General features: G+C 40.1%; 1 protein-coding gene across 18 annotated transcripts in view; it reads right to left on the bottom strand.

Moving 5' to 3' along the window:
• Positions 1-22,000, bottom strand: part of kif1b (kinesin family member 1B) — a 69,494-nt gene that overhangs the window by 20,825 nt on the left and 26,669 nt on the right. For 7 of the 18 annotated variants that reach the window (XR_003928452.1, XM_030055434.1, XM_030055436.1 and 4 more), the window contains 16 exons: positions 21,646-21,724; positions 21,373-21,515; positions 20,612-20,653; positions 20,052-20,117; positions 18,238-18,371; positions 16,114-16,193; positions 15,214-15,289; positions 14,926-14,976; positions 14,017-14,079; positions 13,686-13,765; positions 13,139-13,245; positions 12,628-12,711; positions 12,146-12,326; positions 11,871-11,943; positions 3,182-3,287; positions 2,489-2,637 (listed from right to left, as the gene is read on the bottom strand). Coding sequence is in view for 17 of the 18 variants with exons in the window: in XM_030055434.1 (XP_029911294.1) it covers positions 2,489-2,637; positions 3,182-3,287; positions 11,871-11,943; positions 12,146-12,326; positions 12,628-12,711; positions 13,139-13,245; positions 13,686-13,765; positions 14,017-14,079; positions 14,926-14,976; positions 15,214-15,289; positions 16,114-16,193; positions 18,238-18,371; positions 20,052-20,117; positions 20,612-20,653; positions 21,373-21,515; positions 21,646-21,724 (1,514 nt within the window). In the remaining variant the exon portion in view is untranslated. Of the gene's footprint in view, positions 1-2,488; positions 2,638-3,181; positions 3,288-5,437; positions 9,564-11,870; positions 11,944-12,145; positions 12,327-12,627; positions 12,712-13,138; positions 13,246-13,685; positions 13,766-14,016; positions 14,080-14,925; positions 14,977-15,213; positions 15,290-16,113; positions 16,194-18,237; positions 18,372-20,051; positions 20,118-20,611; positions 20,654-21,372; positions 21,516-21,645; positions 21,725-22,000 lie in introns of those variants that run through there. The other 11 variants (XM_030055439.1, XM_030055443.1, XM_030055445.1 and 8 more) reach the window with 6 other exon arrangements.

Below are 22,000 nucleotides of genomic sequence, written 5' to 3'. Positions count from 1 at the left end.
AAGCCAAAATCCCCCCCCTCCCCAGTCCCCGGCTGGCCTGCACTCACATTACCTTTTTCCCAAACGCGCCCAAGCACGATTGCCCCCGGTGTGCACGTCATCACATTGAAATACGACAACAGGCATGGCCCGACGTCATTATAAATCAATGTAGTTCAAATACATCATGTCTTCCTTTTAACTAAAAAAGGTTTTTGGTCCTTTTAATCAGACATGGGATGTTTATTTACCTTGACAGTTTCGGAGGTAACTTCCTCCTTCTTCAGAAAGGTCCAACTGACAGCCGGAGCGGCACCTGTCAGATCCGGCAGACCGGGTGACTGGGTGGCCGCACACCGCGCGGTGCCGCGGCCAGTGCCGGCCGGTGCCGACGCGGTGCCGGCCAGCACCAGGTCTGCCGGATCTCCGCACACAGACTGCTGTACTTTCATTATAAACCGACTTTTGTTTATACGCGGTTGCAGCAGCACAACGGACAATGACACAGACAACATGGTTGATTATTGATTGCGCAACGCGGCCATTCGCCGGTAATCGCGCTGCGCACATTAAACAGTTTTGCAGAGGCAGGAGGAAAGTTGCATGATTTACATCCGTGCACTGCGTGCGTGACCGTGCATGTGCTCGTGTATGCGCCCGTACCGCGCTGAAGCACACCCCTTCCAACCGTGCCAGAGCGGGGGAAGTGTACTGTATTCAAGCACGATACGGAGCGATCACACTGGTCAAAGAATCCGGATTTTAAGGGCAATCGTGCTTGGGCGCGGATCAAACTTGCCAGTGTGAGTGGCCTCTTAATCACTGCAGACAAACCAAGGTTGAATGGTCATACCAATCCATACCTCCCTCCATTTTGTGGCTTTCTCTACTCACTGTCCACTGGGGGCAATACAGTCAACCAAAGAACAACACAGGATATAAATAATAGATTAACAGAAACCTGAACATAAATAAAAACCCACTGAAAACATCTATGTGACAGAGGACCCATCTACCCTATCTATCATTCTCTGCCTACCACCTGACACAGCTGCAATCAGACTATAAATCACAGTGTTGTCCTGATGGGGAAGGTGGACCAATAACAGGCTGACAACAGGCCAACAGCTTGGGGCTGCCAGCCTTTGATTTATAACAAATTCTGTTTGTTCATCTTTGACAGCAAACCACAACCCAACCTGGATGATTTAAAAGATTGGCTCCTGCATTATCTGAAACATAGTCTTTGAATTCTCCGATTAATTGAAGCAAGAGAATCAATATGGACTGAGAGGAAATTTTAATCCACCTTGTGGTGCCCTCCGTGACATCATGACGTGAGTGTGCTACTTAGGATTCAGGTCAGAGGCTCACATGATGACATCACCATGGTTTGCCGTCAAAAAGCCCAACACACTGCATGGAATAGTTATGAGGCTGATCAGTCTCTGAAGGTTAGGCTGCCAGAGATACTTAACACACAGCAGAAAATATACATTCAAGTGGCTGAGCATCTTTTAAACCTCAGATTCTGATAGCTGCTCGAAATGAGGCACAGTCACTGTAGGACAATTAGGTTTTGAAACATTGAAAACTGTGTACACTAGCTAAATGAGTATGATCTTTTGAATTACTACATTTGTAGATGGAGACTTATTTTCATGTAATATTTCTGAATTTTAATGCCTTTTTTATATTTTCCCATTAGTTGTTTTAATTTTTTTGGAAAATTCTTCTTTTATGTATGTGACATATAAATAAAGCTTATTATTACAATACTTGCCAGTAGGGCAAGCATCTTTTATCTAGATCCCTCTGGATCTGCTTCAGTTCCTAAGTGATGATAGGATTTTTATTAAGGCCTTTTTGAACTGTGCACAAGTGCACATCAGAAATGCCTGTGGTAGTAACCTCCAGTGGCCAGCTGATGGCCCTCATGTAGGACACAACAGTGTGTGACAAGCCCTGCTGTAAAGCCTCATAACACACCAGTGGAGGCCCTGATAATTATTTAAAACAATTACTCAACATATGAAAAATAAAACAGTGTTTAACTTCAAAGATTGATATTGAATTGGATATGTAATGTGTAAATGTATATATCAGATATTCAGATATATCAACACAAAACTCAAAAACAGTGGTTACTAAATACTAATTTTCTGGTAACTGGTAAGATGGACATCCACTCATGCATTACTGAACAAGAAACAGTGAACACTTTGTGCTGTAATGGAGAAGTACTATATTGTTACTGTTAGGGTTAAATACAAATCAGTGCATACATAAACCATATTGTAATATACATTGTTCTAAAACTATCTTGATGATTTTATTGCGATACTGAATTTAATAATGATGCCCTGCTCTGGTAAGAGGTGATGTCTGTATCTGTGACTGTCCTGGGCTAAATGCCTCCACTTACTGAACAATTTTGTGAAGGTGCTCACAGTTGGTTTGTTATTGTTAATAGATTTCAATAGATTAACTGAAACTGATTGTTATGTACCTTCTTCTTGAGCTCCACACTGATGGCATTGGCTTCCTTCAGGTAAACAGCATTCCCCCACAGCTGGTCACGGAGTGAGGTGAACTGATGGTACCTCCACTTCCTGAAGGCCCACTGAGCCAGCTCAAACTCATGCTGAGTCCACGGCACTGCAGGAGGACGAGAGCTGCCTTTAACATGATGCATATTCATATACACACATACACACAGACGCACAGGCAGTTCAAACAGACACGGTTCAAATAACACGGTTTTACTCTGACGCAAGCAAAACGTGTTGTACTCATCAGCGGTTATTTTTAATAATGCGTGTTTCGTTTTTAGAGGAATTAGAGAGTATGTTAATCGAGCAGATGAACTTAATTCCCTCAGTGGGTAATTAGTATGGTAATATAAATGATTATGTCACATGTGATACAGTGATATGACTTCCTTTTGATGACTATGAGAGAGAATATACTGTACGCACATCCCAGTAGTTTAGGCTCTGGATGGAAAATGTGAAACAAAAAATATAGATGTCAGAAGAGATCTGTGATTGTTGATAGAATAATGATCTGAAATGTTTACAATTCAAACACAAATTCTTCTGTGGCCTATTTTGTATTCACTTTCAGCCTAGTAAAGTTAAACAGCTGCTTTAAAACATCCAATTTGTAGGACATAAGCGTGCTGAAAATAAAGTACACACACCTTCCTCTTCTTCCTCCTCTTCCTCCTCTTCTTCATCGGGTGTCTCTGCCACTAGTGAACGAGTTTCCACCTGTTTCTGAAGTTCCTGCAGTTTGCTCTCGTAAACCTGGGCAGCAACACAGAGGAAAGGTGAAGGAGACAGAGCATGGACGATCGCCCATCAGCCACGACATCAGGAGGGGGGCCGAGTCAGTGCACACCTTCCAGCTGGTGTTCAGGCCTCCTACACATTTCCCATTTTGTAATTCCATTCTTCTGCCAGACGATAATTTCTGCTCTGATTTAAAGACTTTGATCTGTGTTCATAATGACGCCAGCTCACAGTGGCTGGGCAACATGACTCATCTAAACTAATTCAGTCAGAAGCTTAAGATCATTTTTAAGAACAACAAATGTTATAATAAGTGAAATAATAGTGGGTTTACAATCCCATAAAATTTGTATTGACAGGACTGGACATTTTTCCTTCACTTTTCTACACATTTATAAGAACTCTGCATAGTAGAAAGTTATAGGGCTTAAAAAAAAAATCATCATTATTGTGAGGTTATAAATATTGTACAACAGCAATAACCTCATGTCTATCATAAAAAAAACATATAACAGTGCAACTGAATGATTAAAGTAGCAGAAATATTAGAGTTTAGTTCCAAAATAAAATGTGCATTTAAAAAAGTGTGATATAACCCAAAATGAAAAGACATAGCGGCACTTCTTTCAGGATTGTGGGTAGCTTAAGTCTTAAAGGATAAATTTACTTATTTTAAACTCAGAGCCTATTAAAAAGCTGTCTGTCATCAGAACTTTCCCACTTATGGGCTGAGGTTTTACCACTGTGCCACATATTCTCACTGATGGCATTACTTTAAGCCTTCAAAAACCATGATTTATGTCCTTTTCACAAATGGGAAGCGGTATAGTCACATGACAACAACCGTTTGCTACATACAGTTACATACAGTGGCTTACTTCCTGAACAAACTCAGAATAATCAAACAAACAAAAAAACTGTAGACCTTCTGGTATGGATAGCCAGGACACTTAATTTGGAGAAGTCCAAATACAGTCATTACAACCTCATAGAAAGCATTTGTTTGCTTGTGACCACTTTTTCAGAAGTCAATATAAAGACATCTGACTGTACTGTGAGTTTATAGGAGATATATCATCTTTTTAAGGCTCAAATGATTGCTCCATTGGACTGTGAAACCTAGTAAGAAAATGAGGCACGCTGATTTTTAAAGCAATCAGTGAAGTTGTGCTTTGTCCAACTCCAAATGATGCCAGGCATTGTAATGAGGTCTTCCTTTAAGCTCATGTAATGAATGAAAAACTGAATGACCATTTGATATTTTTTTCCCCAAATGGCAGTAGAGCACTGTGGAAATGAACTCTTCATTTGCAGCTGGCTCGTTTCATAAACATCATCATGTAATTTGAGGGAAAAAGCCAGTGTGGAAGAAGAGAGGTGCCAACAGAAGCTGAGTCGAGTGTAATCCTATGAGGGGCGCCATCAGTTCAGGACAGGCTGTGGTCCCGATGACCTCATCCTGTTTGTTCAGTGTCTTCTGGGAAGACAATGCAGCCTTTTCATATATCATTAACCTCCTCGCTGCTGTAATACTACCAACAAGCTAAAAGCAAACCAGGGACAACACTACATACTGTATGCATTCTCTGGAACTGCAGACTTTATTCAAACACCCTACTCAAATCCAGTTTTTAATTAAGTGCATTCATCTGCCAAAGGCTATGGCAATACTGAAATGTGTACCAAAATGAACTGCCTTCCCCATTTGAAGATTTTTCAACCAACTTACCATGATGAACTGATATATATTGCTTGAAAAGGAAGTTATTGGAATGAGGTAAATAAAAATCTAACTTTCATGTTCAGCGACCCGCCAACGATGTAAGTGTGGATATGAGAAACTGTCATGTTGATCACAATAATGAAAGTCTTACAGAGACACAATTCTGTAAAAAAACTAAATGACTGTTAATTACTGGGCTATTAAATCAAGCTGAAGAGACACATCTTCAGTATGCATTTTATCAAATTGTTGTACAATGTCTAAAATAGTCTAGTCTTGCATGCACAGATCTACTGTCTCTGCATCTGCTCACTGTCTCTAAAGTGCTTCATTGACAGTGATGCAATGAACACCAACCATATATAACAAATAACTGCATTTGGAACATGTCATTTTATTTCATTCATACTTTCAAAAAAAAAAAAAAAAAAAAAACTTCCAGCAACACAGGGATTTAATATATCCTTTTCTTTCTTTTTTTTTTTTTTTTTTCTTAAACCTGTGAACAATAGTGTTCAAATCGGTATGTTTGCACAAAGTGCTTGATTAAGGAGCATCACAACTTGGTACACAGCCACAATGAGGCACTTGATATTGCAGATTCAGATAGTAGACGTACAACACTCAACAGACACTTAGAACTGAGACCTAACACAGACATATACTGTATGTATATTAAAAAAAAAATAGTATACTGTACATTGTCCATTTCATGTTGTATACTTTTCCAGCTTACCTGGTAGCTGTCAGCACCAGTGCATGCGTTAAATAACATTCTTTAATGAAGCGTATACTGGGGCATGAAAAAATGTAAGCTGCGCCATGCAAAGATAGTCATTAAGAGATGAGCACTTGATGCTGAGAGAGCGTTGGGTGATAGAGACGAAGCTTATATATATACTGTATATATAATATCATTACAACATTTGGTTGGTGTTACAACACTGTAAGGCAGAATATATACTATTGTCAAAACTTTGAAAAGATAAAGGATATAAAGTCATTACATCATTCTGAACCCCACCAAGTTTAACTTTGTGATAGTCCTCAACTGTATATTGCAATATTGCTGGGAGCCATTTTGTTTCTCTAAAATGGCCTGAGGGTCAATTGGTATGTAACTGTTGTAATCACTGGGTTCTTTTAAAGCTAAGAAAGCAGCAATAATAAATCAGATTGACAGGCAGACTTGCCACTCATTTTAACAAGCCTCCTCTACAGCACAAAGGCAAAAAAATAAAAAAATAAAATAAAGTGGATGACTGGTTCATTGACTTAATATTCCAGTAGATGTAACTCGATTGTATGCATGTGGCATTTGATGCAAAAACAAGGCAGTCTTCAAAATCTCATTTGACATGGATACGTCTCATGAATAGCATTATGCAAACACTTCAATTCTTTGTCTCCCTTCCCTCACATTTTTTTAAGGCGAGTCTTTGGGAACCATGACAACACCCCGTTGGACATCCTTTCCAAAGAAGCTGTACTCTGTGTACTTACTCAGTGAACCACAGAAAACAAAATGTAAGTTTTAAGACCACATGAAACGGAATTCAGAGCGCCATGATGTGTGGCTTCAACAGGAAGAGTAGGGAAATGAATTTGGATTGGCGAGAGCAACTTTTACATTGGCATATTTTGTGTTCATTTTTTGGCCTGTGTCGTCCCCCTGTGTCACCCACCTTATGAAGGTGTAACACCTAGCAATTTATCAAAGTATTTTTTCATTTTATGGGGTCATTAATGGCCTCCAGAATTCAGAGAGATCATAGCATCAAGGCATTAATGAAAACATCCCCATGGGAAACCTGACACACAAAATGTGTTAGTTTGTAAAAGTAACTTAAGAAAAAAATACATTTTGAAAAACTGAGTTTAACTTACTGTTTGACATAAACATTTGCATATTAATAAAATAACTGATAGTACAGCTTATCAATGACTTGAAGTGCAAAATAGTTTCTGTAATACGAATAGGGTGGCAGTCACGTGAAATAAAAAGTGTAGTCTTTGTTTTAAAAATAACTTTGCAATCAAACTACTAAGTGGTTTCTGAATTCTGGTGATTTAGAATTGAATTAATCTTCATTTAATGTGATACTACTAAAAAGTTATTTTTAGTTAGGTATAGCACATAGCTTTCTTCTGTTCCTTCTAGGTGAAAACCTGTTTATTCTTTCTAAAGGTACATGCAATTAACTAGAACAAATGAAAGGGAAAGGACAAACTAAAGAAAACTGAACCGAAATGCACAATAGGGTTAATAATGTTAATGAATCAAAAGGCACTTTTTGAATACTACTTTCTTTTACCACTGTTTCAGTCTCCATTCAAATGGCAGTCACGTAATGAACTAGAGGCATCAAGCTTTGCTGTAATTAATTTTAAAGTGTCCAACTTACTGGTCCCTTGATTCCAGATCTAGGGCAATGAAGATTTATGCTGGACAGAAAATGTTAACTTGTACAGGAATTCTTTTACCCCAATATTCAGTCATGGGCACAAACAGAGATGTTTTCTGTTCATAATATGGGCTGCCACATACGTTTTAATGACTATTGGGCACTTAAATGTGTTAACAATGGCTAAAAACATTCTCAATGAATCAATACTAAAATGGTAAAGATGTAAACTCAGAAATTCAACCATGATGATGTTTTGGCAAATCAAAGCATGACTGATGAATTCTCACACCTGATGAAAAATATATAGAATAGGCATGACATGTCTCTTATGAAAAAAAAAGTCCCCTTGTCATCTGTTGGCTTCAATTCCTTATGACAGCTCTCCCAATGCAGGTGTTGACAAAACATACATTGCAGCACAATTAATACAACGGCATAGATTACGGTGATGATAAAATGTCCTCTTATAATACATACAATTCAAATTTGGATCAACCAATAACACACTGTTCAAGTGCAAAAGTCACAGTTCTAGCTGTTTGACTCATGATTCTGAGCTGTTGTGATCTGTAATGTGTTTGCCTACTATAGGTACATCCAACTATTTCCTCATTCCCCAAGTCCCTCTCAGACTGTTGTCTCCCTGCTGGCTTTTAGGTTGGGGGCAGACATTTGCCTGCGCATTCTTGGAGGTGCCTGAAAGTTGATTGGATGGTTAGCTTGGTCAGTGTGATGGTACTGTTGGTAGCAACTGAAGCCAGAATCTGTATAGGGCAAGCTATTATAGTGGCAAGGTTGTTGTTGGGGGTGTGGTTGGGGATGTGCTGGCTGGTTTTGGTAGTGGCGGGACTGGTAGAAAGACTGTGAATGCCTCCTGTTGGTTTCAGAGTGCTGCAGTGACTCCATGGATCCAGAGGACCGTTGACGGTGATTAAAGGAATTGCTCCGGCCTCGTTCATATGGTTGCTGATGTTGGTTGTTCCTATGAGTGTGTCTGTGACCCTGGCTTAGACCCTGCTCCAAGTCTTTGCCTCTACGTTGGACTGCTGGGCTTGGCAGTGAAGGAGTGACTTGGATAACCGAAGCAGCCATCCTCTCTCTAGCATGAGCTCCGTCCCCAGCTTGCGCTTCTCCTTCTTCTTCCTCTACAGCTTCTTTGGGCACCTTCAGCTCAATGACCTGCTCATCTGTGATAATGATGTGAGTACCCGGGCTCCAGGAGTTGCGGTGCTTGGGGTTGCTTTTGAAGGGGAAGCGGAGCTTGCGATCCTCTGGGGGTATGAAGCGATGTGGTCCAGTATGCCTGCGTAGCTGCTTGGAGATCTCTTGTTGTTGAAGGTTCTTCAGACGTATCTGCTCCTGTCGCATCCAGCGCATATGGCCTCGTTTGAGAGTTGAGTCATCTCCTGCACTTTGGCCTGTTTGCTGTTCTCCATCCTCTCCATCAGGCTTTTCAGGCACAGGAGGTTTGCCTTCCCGAGGACTGGGAGTTGTAGCTGCACTAGTAGAGGTGTTGACGTTGGGGGTCTTCTCTTGACCTTCTGGGGTGATGAAAGGAAGGACCTTTTCCATTTTGACCATCTTGTTTCTTAGAGCTCGGATCTCCTCATCTTTCATGTTATTTTGCTTCTTCACCTCCTGCAAGATGTCCTCAAGTTTGTCAATGTGTACCTTCAGTTCATCCATGACAGCCCCCCCTGCTCGGGTCCCATTGGTGATGACATCCTCTATGCGCTCATCACCAACCCCTACAGTGTCCCATACATCCCGAGCCACTGCCCGCCACGAGTCTCGCTCATTGGGGTCCTTCTTGCTGTAGCTAGCACAAAGCTCTTTCATCTTTACAATGGCCAGTGCTTCAATTTCCTGCCTTGTGTGGCGGAAGTCATTGAGTGCTACTTCATAACAGATTTCCTTGACCGCCTGGATCTTCAGGTCAGAGATGGTCACCCATTTGGAGTCCTTGGTGAGGCGGCGGCGCTGAGGTATCTGGTACATTTTAACTGGCTCTCTTCTTTTCCCACTGCTGGGTAATCCACATTTTTTCACTATGGTTTGTAGCTTGCTGGGGGGAAGCTTTTCCCTCAAGGAAGTGATCAGTCTCCAACTCTCTTCACAAGACCTCTTATCTGAGTCATCCCCACTATCAGAGTCGCCATCCTTGAGAAAACAAAACAGGAAACAAACCAAATGGTTCCCAACAAAAAGGAGAAATTACAATGGGAAATCAAAGAGAAGAAGGATGGCTTTTTAAAAAAGAATGAATACAGTTATGAATATGCAACACGGGAACTTCTATTATGAGTAAAGCTCTTGGTCAAATTGGATCAGCAACATTAAATTCCAGAGCCAGGACAGGATTCTGATGATCAGGATATTGAGATTTTGAATATTTATCTTAGATTTTTTTTTTTTTTTTTTTTTTTTGCATACATCATTACTGTACAAGATGTATGGCAACATGCAAAATCATTCCCAGAAAAATATGTCCAAGATAAAAATCAAATTTTAGGAAAAATAGCTTAAATAAAAATCTGACAGTGGCTTCCATTGACTTTCTTCTCATTTTCTCTTTCTAATATTTTGGCCAGTCAAATAATTGTAGGGACATGAACGAAATCCTCTTTACCATGAATATATTCAGCTAATGTTAGTACCATTTTCCATGTTAACAGAATGCGAGCAATAATGCTAGCAGCAAATAAGTCTTTTTTCACAAACTGGGGAAATCAGCTTGGCCAATATAGTTCCCAATGTTGCATATTGATATTAAAAGTAAAGGTAAAGCATGACTATTGTGATTAGAAAAAAAATATAAACAGAACAGAGGATAGCTGATGATTGGAGCAGTTCTGTATTATTTTGTGATATTCCTCTTCATAATTGAAAATTTGGATAATTGACAGCTGGATCCCAAACATGCTACAATGGCATGCAAAAAAGGTAGATGGATTTTGGAGCTTTCCCCCTTTAGAAGTCCAGAAGATTTGAGTGGCTTTAGTATTAGCAGTGAGTTAGAAGACAAGAGTGTTGTTGCAGTTTTATTGGAAAGCCAGTAGAGAGAGGACAGGCAGAAGTGAGGTTAAGTGTTAATCCACTACAAGAAAGATGTTAGTTGAAAAAAATGCAGTTTCTCATTTTTTGTAGACAAAGGACATTACAGATCACAACCAGTTGGAACATATACTTCAAATCTTGTGTAAGACTGTGTCTATAACTAGAACTGGACACGTCGTATGTCATTGGGAGTCTGAACCCTAAGGCTGTAGTTCTGCACATAAAACCACCAGAGTATGGAAAAGGTCTGTGATTCATTGATTCAATGGTGAGCAGTGATAACTGTTGTTGAGCGATGCCCTCAGTGTGCTACACAGACACCAAATAAGGCTAGCAAAAGGGAGATAGCCAAAGAAGTCAATGAGAAACCACATTGTCGCAATCCTTCAAAAACTACAGCAGGAATTTTGTTATCACAATGCATTGTACATGTCAGCAACTGCATTGAAGAGATGAGAACTCGGGACAAAACAGCGAGAAAACTAGAGAAGAAATCTAATCCAAGCAAATCAACAGCCACCGCAAAGTTCACCAGCTCAACAGCAAACACTGCAACTTAGTCCAGAACCAGTACTGAATGAGTTAAGAAAACATGCTATTAACATGAACCATGCAAAAGCAGCGTCATTTTATAAAAACAGTTCTGTTTCAATATTGATCAATGTTATGTCAATTTGAAATAAATTTTTATCTTAACATCAAATTAATGCTCTGATACAAAGAGGTGCTGTTTTGCAAGATTCAGTTCCACTCTATAAGACACAAGAAAGGTGAAAACAGGGATCTGGAAAGGGGAAAGCTTTACAATCTAATTCTTACTGAATCAAATTGCTACAGAAAATCAGTCAAACTCAAGAATCAAAGGGAGGGAGAGTAAAAGCTCAACTATCTCAAACCAGAACAAGTAGATTTTAACATCCATGCAAGAAGAACAGACATGCGCTAGAAGTAAAAGTGTGATTCACACACCTAACAGAATCTCAAAGTGTCAGAGTTCAGCGTGAGAATTAGTACAAGTCAGACTTCAATAAAGCAACTGAAACTATCCTTCAAAAACCAAAACAAAAAACAAAAAAACTAGCTGTCCAATTATAATTAACCTTCGAAAAAACATGCTTTAACTTTGTATTCCAATTTAGACGTACACCCTGAGGCACATTTCACTCAAAACAATCACACAGGTAGCAGGTTATTTGGGTCACTCCAAAAACTGGCTTGCACTACAACTGCCTTCAAAAGAGCATCATCACAGTTAAATCTTGACTCCTATTAAACACACCCTATAGTAAATACAAGCTTGGCTAAATAACTAGCATGATGACTTCTTACAGGCAACATTAGACTAAATACAAAAATTCAGTAAAGTAAGTCTGACTGAATTCCAGCCTGATTCTTAACACCTGTACTCACCAGTCTTTGTTGTTCCAGAAGCTGGTCTGCTTCTTCCTTCTCTTTTTTGTACAAGATCTCCATCTCAGTGAGTCTGGCAAATTCAGAAAAAAGAAAAAAAAAAAAAATAATAATAATTTTTAAGTAAATTCATAAAACAAAAACCATACTGGGAACCCCACACACTGGAAAACCGACGAGTTTCAAATTTAATAAAACTTTAAATAGGCATATTTTCAGTCCAAATGCTTGATGGAGGCTTCTGTCTTAATAAAGCTATAGGACTGATCCTTCACCTTTTTTCCATCTCCTGCTTCATGTCAATGCCCTGCTTCTCCAGCAGCTCCCTCTGGGCAAAGGTCCAGTCCACCGGCTCCACAGGGGTTTCAGCTGATGGAGTCTTTTCCCTTTCAGCCCTGGCCTGTTCTGGGTGGTTGAACCGGAACACATGGTTCTTCCCCATGATGATGCGGTTGCCTGAAACAAGATGGAAGACACGCTTGGTGGAAATAAGCATGGAGACATCACTGAAGTGGAACTGGTAACTCTAATTTTGGTGAAGTTACAGTGGTTACAGTACAGTAAAGACCATTTAAAAAGTATTGTGCAAATTCATTAACACATGGTTATACATAGATCTGCCACTTTTAATTACATTTTCCATAATATATACATGCTGCACAGATAATACAAAATATATCCTTGCCACAGAAAACTAACAGTATGTCAGACTGCATAAAAAATGATTAAAACACACACAAAAAAAGTAAACACACACCTGAGCGAAGCTGAACAGCATCGTCAACTCGCTTGCCATTGACGTAGGTTTCTGATCCCTCACATGGCACCAGCAGCACAATCACTTCAGCAAACAAAAAAACAACCGATCATCAGTGACTCATACCTTTCCTGAAAAGCTCATTAGCATTCACTTATAAATGGTGAAAGACCATTATTTATGTCAAGGTGCACTAACTAATGACATTTATGGCCTGGCTCTCCAATTAGCTAAAGGAAATGCATAAAGATGAGTCTATACATGCTTCCATTCACTACAGAGGAACAGTATCTAGGCTTGTCTTCTGTACAATCAGTCTAGGAGGTATGAGGTATTAAGAGCCAGTAAAGTGATTGCCATCCTTGATATCAACAGAGATTAATTCAAGAGCCTGCATAGTTTCAATACACATGCACGTCATAAAGAGACTCAGCTGCAGCTAATGGGGATCTTAATAAACCAATAAATCCAATTAAACACAGACAAACACTCTCGATGTATAGTGCCTCACCATCGCCATTGGCATTCCTCTCACTGCGGAAGACACAGTGCTCCTCTTTGATATGAGCACCACTTAAAACGATGTCCTGACGTCTTTCAGCATCAGCCTGACCCACCCTGCAATAATCAGAGTAGCCATTTTGAGTCCATGAACATGGCCCTCTAACTCTATCAACAGCCATTCTGTCAAAAAGTCAGAGGTTGGCTGAGGTCATTGCTGAACTTTTAAATTATTGCTTATGAGAAAAGGTAGAACTTTTGAGGCCCTGTAAGTCTTTCATGTTGGATCCTGTCATCTGTTATTGTCCCCTTGGGGCATGATTGTAACTAAATATTCTACAGGAAGAGTCTATGGAGGGGGTATAGGACAAAAAGGGGAGGAAAGTAACTTTACACCGTAACATTTTGGTGATCAATGGTAGATTTTATGCCACCTTCCTCTGACTCTGAAAGTCCCTCTGGCTAAGCAGAAAAAAGAGAAATGGAATACACTGCACTTTTTTTGGGACTCTGGACCTTCTGCGGCATTTCAATGTTGGGAGTCAGGTTATGGTTACCTTGTAATTCCATCTTTGATGTAGTAGAGTAGACACTCTGACATGAGTGGATCCTCATTCAGGTTAACCAGGTGAGGAGTCTACAAGGGAGGAGACATGAGAGGGAGACATAGTTTGCCACAATTTTTTCGGTGAATGAGTGTGTGCCGCGAAAGGGGTGGGTGGGTGGTTGTGGGGATAGGGGCAATGTCACAACTTTCAACAACACCTTGAACATCACAGCAGTAATACCAAGATTCAACTGGGCACCACAAATGCTGACACCTCTAGTGCCTGGTGCATCCCAGTGCTACTACAAATGACCAAGGGATGACTCAACTTAGCAACCAACCTTCTTTGGGGAAAACACCCCATTAAAGTCTGCAAAAAGATCACAAGGCTTCCCAGCGAAAAGCTAACCCATGGAGAGGCAGCAGGTGAAAGGAGAGAAAAACAGTAAATGAAAGACAAATGCAAATGAATGAAAGGAAAAATAAATAAATAAAGTGCACAGCAGCAAAGGATAAGGTCAAAACCATGCCTGAAGAAGGATTAAATTCAAAGAGAATTGCTGAAACTAAAGCAGATCTAGTGACAGTTGGCTCTGAGCAGTCAGTGATTAAAAGATAACACGCTGCTTTTTATATATATATATATATATATATATATATATATATATATATATATATATATATATATATATATATATATATATATATATAACTGTCATGATTGTGGTTCTGCTAAGAAGAGCATACAGACATACCTACTGATCTTTATATTCCTGGCATATGCAGCTGACTCTACTGGGAGATGTGTAAATAAGGCGAGTGAATATACCATGCATCTACAACTTAAAAAGTCTCAGGAGAGCACTAACAGGTCTAAGCAGCTGAAGGAAAAAAGGGACTCAGCTAGTCCTCCTGTCTGTTTACAGTGCCAAGTATATTCAAACTTAAACTGTGTTTTAAGTGGTAAATATAAAGTTTAACCTGCAAGAAGCTTAATGCAGAGTCAAAAGTTGATCACAAACTGCATGCTAAACAAACGTGGAGAGTAGAATTTTAACTCTAGATGTTCTGTGTAGTACTAATGAGGGTAGTAAATACCTGGCCTGAGGTAAAATGCACGTATAAGCACAGGAAACTATTCTGAGCATGTAAAACTCGTTTATGTACACTAATCACTACAAAAAACTTCTCGCAGGTATAGGAGTCTAGTGAAAAAGAGAGCATTTATTTATTGATTCTATTTAACAAACCTTCTTGGTGGGAAAATCAAATTGCTGATCAAATGACCTTTCATGGTTAAGCTGAGAATGTGGAGGAGGCAAGTAACACAGGGTGGAAAGAAAAAGAGAATGATAATGAAGTGAATGGAAAATCAGAGACAGTAAAAAGGCGGGTTTCCCTAGGAAATGATATCACATGGAAAAGAGCTCTAATGATGATGTGATGGAGAAGGGGTGGGTGACTGTGTATCACCGTTCTTGGGAGAAGTGTGTGTTTGTGTGTCTGTGACTGTGTGTAATCTGTAATGTGTGCCTTACCTTTTTAGGAGAGAAGACCCCCAGAGTGCCACCATCTTCACGGATTGCAACACCCATTTCTGCAAGCAAGGCTTCCCTAATGGCGAGGAAAAGCAGTCATATGTTGAGAAAATGTTTGGGAACAGTGAAACATCTGGAAATACATTATGAGTAGAGTCACAAAACAACATATGGCACCATAAATTTAATTGATAGTCATACTCAGTATAATAAATGTTTTGACATTCACGGTGGTTGCTATACAAAGTTTCCACACTCAGTTTGACCAAAGATGAGCAATAGCTTTGAGCCACAGCTGCAGGCATTCTGTCACTTGTGATAAAATCCAGACCAGAATATTGCATGTTGTATATATTGTCTTACAAACATTGCTTATATAGTCAGTGTTACATTCTCTGCACAAAAACTAACAAACACATTAACTCTGTGCATTTATTTTCAGCACAGCGCCGATGAGTTGATAAGAGGATACAGAGCGATGGTGTGCGACTTTACACCAAGGGACTTGTGGCATGACAACAGGCACTGAATGGCACCAGTGAGGCACAGTGAGCCTCAATGGGCAGACAGTAACATGGTGGATGTGACAGCCACAGACGAGTGGAGGAAGGGGGGAGAGTGAGAAGGGGGTAGAGTACAAGAGTGGGTGCGTGCAGCACAGTGACAGAGCGAGGAAGGGAAGTGGACGGAATGAGTGCAAAGGAAATGAGACAGATGGACGAAGAAAGCAAGAGAGCAGGGACAGATTGGTGAGAGGATAAACAGAAACAGAGCTATGGGTGGGGATAGACCAGGATGTCTAGCACTGAGGTGAAGACCCTTATATGAAGGAGTGCTAACAGACATGGGCTGTAGTGGGATGGAAATGGAAATGCAGGCGCATCCAGTCCCAGTACTGACCTCTCCATGCGGATAGCCTCTGTCTTCCGCAGCTTTTCCTCCCAGGTTTCATTAAGCTCTGCGATGATCTTCTCTGATTCCTGAACACAAGATGGAGAGTGAGGCAGGGAGAAATGCACCCAGTATAATGTTATCTGAATGACCAGCAGTACAGGGGCAGCAGTGTGTTTAGGTAGCCAACAACACGTGACTGCAACATCTCTAATTACAAGATTAAGCTTCATATTTTAGTGACAAATCCACTTTTTCACTCTTTCACTTACAGAGGCCACAAGGTCTATAGAGCTTAACTGTACGGCAGGTCAAACCATGTTTTCCCATGGATAAAAAAAAAGTCCTGCTTCCCAACTCTTATAAACTGTAAACAGCCATCTGCAGTTCTTGAAACAGATAATAGCTTTTGACCTGTTTCTGAAACATGAAAACCTATATATTTATCATTGTAAAGGTTTAATAATACAGTGTTGAGGAGTCCAAATATAAAATTATAGTGTCTTGTTATTTTATTTGTTATTCAAGATTAATGACTGTGACTTGTGATAGCAGAACGACTAATCTTCATTTTTGCCTCATTAACAACAGCCCCAACACCGTCACATTCTGTCCCAAATCCTTCTATAATACCAGAATTAAGAAGGATATTGAAGTAAATATTCAAACAGGGATGATAAAATTGTCTGCCAAAGTTAAACACTCCAGTCTGAACAAAGAAAGTTAATATTTGCTAGGGCATTACACATAATAGCCACCAAGACTAGATCTATTTTGGTCCAATTTCCTCCCTATCTGCGTCGGCGCCTGACGTCATTGGATGACAGATAGACTGGGTACCATGGTCGCCATGGAAACTGCAGCTCTTAACGCTTGCTGCTTGCAACCCTATGTGCTCCCTCATCAACCAAGCGTAAGGCTGACTGCAGGCGTGAGAGCGATGCAGAGCACAGAGGCCAAATGAGAATTGATGGCTAAAGAGGATTTTGACTGTGCGCTACCTGGGCTAAAAGAAACAACCGCACTCTTAACATCAAATGAACTGTGACCGATCTGTTATTTTACTGAGTAAACATTAGAGTGTGGGAGCTGCCATTCTTTTCATCTGTCAATGTTTTAAAGACATACTAATCAGTTGAGTTTCATTCAGCCAACGTGCTTATTCATAGTCACTTCTGCTTTTTTTTTTTTTTTTTAAAGAGATATATCTTTTTAAAAAAAAAAAAAAATCTATTTTTAGGGCTGCAAACTAATAATTATTTTTGTTGTCGATCAATCTAGCATTTTCTTTAAGTAATTGATTAATTATTTAGTCTTTGACTTGTAAAAATGGCAATTGTTCACTGGTAGTTACTATAGCCCAAAGTAATGTGTTGATATTTTGCCTCCTTAGTCTGAAGAGCAACCACAACACCCTTAAGTATAATGGTAACATCAGACAAAAATAAGCAAATCTTTCAATCGTAATGAACTTAATGAAACTGTAATAAGCAAATGTTTGGGATTTCTATTTTTTAAATGACTAAAACAATTTAAATGATCATCAAAATTGAAATTAATTTGCTGTCAATTAATCAGTGTCAATCAATTCATCAATAAAGCATGTTACCACTAGTTATTATAATATACAACAGACCTTATGTAGTAAAGTATATTTTCAAATATAGCACTAACTATAGAGTTATGCCATTAGTGCTAGATGGGTGGAAGCCATGATGGAGGGCTTGATGAACGGCTGGTTTTCAGTGACATGACTTTATGCTTTGATTATCATTTTTTATCATTTAGTACATCAGTTAGTTTAGTTCATCAGTAGTGCAAGTATGACTGGATTCCTTTGATTCTCCATTTTCCTACACTTTCCATGAACCTTGTCAGTGGGTGAAGTTATGCCAGAATAGCAGCTGAACCAAGATGAAGGGCAAAGAAAAGAGTTCTAGTATTTCTCAATCTCCAGAGTGGAAAAAAAAAAAGAATTGTAAAAAGTTAATTTGGAGACTAGCCAAAGGTGGGAGGTTTTGCAAGAGTGGACAGATAGCTGTGGGACTCCACTGCTCTCGTAACCAGAACCAGTAAGAGTGAGGGATTTGGAGACTGCAGAAGCTCACGTAGGTGTAAAGGTTTATACTTTACCTTGAGTCTTTCGATGGCCTCCTCTCCTCCGGGGGTGGACATGATACGCTCCTGGATACTGGTGACTGACTGCAGGCCCACCTGGCTGCACAGTGAGCCAGAAGACGGGGAAGCTGTCAGGGAGCCAATAGGGGCTGTGGAGAGATGGCCAGGGCGTTGGTTCTCTGAGGCTAGCAAGTATCTATGCTTATTGTTGTGTATGTCTTTCAGGTCTGAGCCAACAGCAGGAGAGAAACAGGGAGAGATAGAAAGAGAACGAGAGACAGAGACAGGTAGGGTAGGGCCCGGGAGGGGAAAGGGAGGAGAAACCACATAAAATGAAGGAACCAAATACCAAAAAGGAACAGAGAGAGGGAGGAAATGGGAAAGGAGAAAAGGACAAAGGGGGAAGACTAATGTAAGACACACATTGTAGGTAAAAGGGTTAAGACAAACACCCAGCATGATGGGCAGCTAGACAGAACAGCAGTTTTCACTCGAGGTAATTTTTAGGCTGAAGTATGAAAAAATACATTAGTGATTAGCTAAAATTCTATTAGAAAGCTTCCAGATCCTGTAATGGAACAGAACAGCTTTGTGTTGTTTTTAAGCATGCACCAAAATCCAATGTATTTCCCAGGAGCAAAGGCCTGATCCAGTGACCTCATGACCTAAGTCATTTTTAAAACTCTCCTGAAAATGTCTGGTTCTTCCACCACTCATAGTGAGCCTCACATGTGCAGCAGGTAAATCAGGGGTCTGGACTGGTTGTGCCAGTATAATTAACTGTATACCCCCATTTAACAAGGTAAAGATTTACTTGCAAGGCCTTTCTGAAATCACTGGAATGGGTGTGGTTATACTTGTTGCACAGGTGAGACACATTTTTGTTATTGTTGAATGTAATCATATGTCATTGTAACTGTTTCAGGAAAAGTTTTGAAAATGACAAGTCATGAGATCACTATGCGGGGCTTTAAAGCAAGCTCATTATTTCTAGTGTGTACGCTTGTAGAAAACTGTGCAATGGTACAGTGTTGCTCCTGCTGAGCTCTAATGTGAATGTAGGCTAAATTTATATACTCCTGTGTGAAAACTGCTATCAATGTATCAACTGGAGGATGGGAGAGAGATGGAGACTGCAAGAGGGCCCAGACAGAAGACAGATGAGAGTGGTTGATATCAAAATACATGCTGCCAAAGTTCAGCCTGCAGTTTAATTCACTCCACACACACGCACACATACACACACACGCATACACGCACACGTTCTGACAGAGCCACAGCAGCCTCACTAAAGGTCAGCCCGCCCATCTCAATGTATATGAGCTGCAAGGGCATGTCTTGTCATTGAGACAGTGCCCTCTGAAGCCTTGCAAAAGAACCAAATTAAAGAAACTTGCTCTTTCAACATAACTTAAATGGCTGGCCAATGTAAGTGGAATTTAAATTATTTTGGGAGGTGCTGACATTTATGAGATAAAAATGCGCAGACGCACAGACATTAGCAGCATAGCTTTTCCTAATTCAGAAAAGTAGGAGTGCATCAAGGCTCTATTAACTTGACAGGAGAGTGTAATGGGGAGGAAGCACCAAAATGTTTCCATGCATTTCCCCTGCATATAACTAAGGCAGGTGTATATCTACTCTTACTCAATAACACTTTTTTCAAAGGGATGTTAGTATAAGAGACAGGACTGGAGGAAGGAAATGTTAGGGATTCTGGAGAATAAAGCAGAAGAGGACACACTAGCCAACAGCAACTATTCACTCCATACTATCATAACACAAGAAATTAATACCAACTGGCTACGTAGTAATGTAAAATCATGCACCTTTCCGCATGTAGCTCTGACCCTCAGTTTGAGAACTGAGAAGCTGCATTTTAAAGCCTTGAGCACCTGCAGTGGATGATTAGTAAAAGGAAACAAAAACAAAGACCACAAGCTCACTGGCAAGAAAAGAAATTTGGGAGAGTGAGATATAGACCCAGATGGTAAGAGATGATGTGGGTGGGTTGGGGTGGGGAAGACAGACAAGGTATCTAGATGGTATTAAGACATTAATGCAATCAAGAGATTCTCAAAAGCAGTTTGTGATATAGCTGGACTGAGCCTATAACCAGCCTCCTCACCCCAATCATTCTGAAAAATAAAACAAACGCAAATAGAGAACATGCTAACCGAGTGTCATGCTAACCCCTGCCAGATCAGCACATCCCCTGAAGCCTTGCATTCCTGAGTCTCCTGACATTAAGCTTTCACATCTTCAGCCGAACATGCAAAGCCGGGGGCAGAATTAATATATGGGCAATGGGGAGGGAATAAGCAATGTTAGATATCAGTACTGGGGCAAAAAGAGATAGACGATGCACGACCACCACACATATACACACATTTGCTTCCACTTCCTGGGCAATCATCCCCCATAGGCTCAACTGAGGGGAAGCAGGAGAAGATGAGAAGGGTCAGAGGTCAGGACCAGTAGAATGGAAGGAAAAGGTTACAGACATTTTTTACTGAGCTGGATGAGAACACACAGGATAATGAAGATGAGAAGACAAGGCATGGAATGACTTTTATTAAGTGCCAAGTCATTAAGCATGATCTAGGCATGCATTAGCAAGTAGGCAGGTCATTCATTAATTAAGATATTAGAAGTTATTAATGGGCATATTATGTCTCTAATTGACTAGGCTATGAGCCATTACAGTGTAGTGTAGTGTGATACTTTAATGTAGCTTTAAACTACCATTTCTGTTGTCAATGAAAATGAGCCAACATAGCAACGTAAAAATTTTCAGAGGATTCAGAGAACTTTACATGTACAGTATAAAACATTGCCTTGATTGTTCTGTAAATCAGGTTCATTGTAGTATATATGATAAATACACTAATATGACTCACTTTACTCTGTGAGGAGGCATAATAAACCAGTAGCACTGCAAATGTGTTTCTAAAAGCTAAATAAGTGTATTTAGTTTTGCATAAGGCACTAGTAAAGGCAATGCAATGGACATAAAGTTGGATGACTGAGAGACATGAAATGACAGAGGAGATGTTGCCAGCTTGTGGTCGGACCTGAGAGAGAAGAAGTAACCTGAAATGAATGTCATGTGGCCTCTGTGATGGTCAGCTGTGATAACGCAATACTCACTGTCCAGGATGTCTCCCAGGCCCTGGGCACGAAGCAAGTCCTTAAGTCTGGCCACTTCATCCTTCAGCTCACGCACCAGCTTGTTGTTGGGGTCCTCATTGATGACAGCATTGCACTTGATGTTCTTGGCTCGGTCGGCATAGCTGTAAAAGACATAAAAATTAATAACTAAATAAAAAATAAGTGAATGAACTGAAGGTCTGAGATTGAGTGGACTGGGATGATGTCTGATAAATTGTAAATTTTCATCTGTGTCTTATATGGCGAACTTACCGGAGTGTGCTGAGGGTTTCATCATAGTTGATGTCTGCAGGGCTGAGGGCGGCTACCATGGCTGTTCTGGAGTTTCCACCTGATAACACAGATAGCATAGAAAAGAAGTCAATTACATGACTATTAGTGTGTGCGTGTGCGTCTGTGTGTGTTGTTAAAAGGACATTCTTCTAACACATGTACTTTGGTCAGATTTCACAATAAAAAATAAATGGAATACTCCACCCTTAAAAAACATTACTGAAATCACTCATATAAAAATGAATACTGATCCTACCGACATAAGTCATTATAATTTTGTTAGAGTGAAATGCTATGTAGATGTGTCACCTGGAACTGAAGACATACACCTCGC

The sequence above is a fragment of the Myripristis murdjan genome, chromosome 7, assembly GCF_902150065.1.
Source record: "Myripristis murdjan chromosome 7, fMyrMur1.1, whole genome shotgun sequence".
In the NCBI taxonomy this organism is placed as follows: domain Eukaryota; kingdom Metazoa; phylum Chordata; class Actinopteri; order Holocentriformes; family Holocentridae; genus Myripristis; species Myripristis murdjan.
This window is presented reverse-complemented; position numbering and strand designations above follow the sequence as displayed.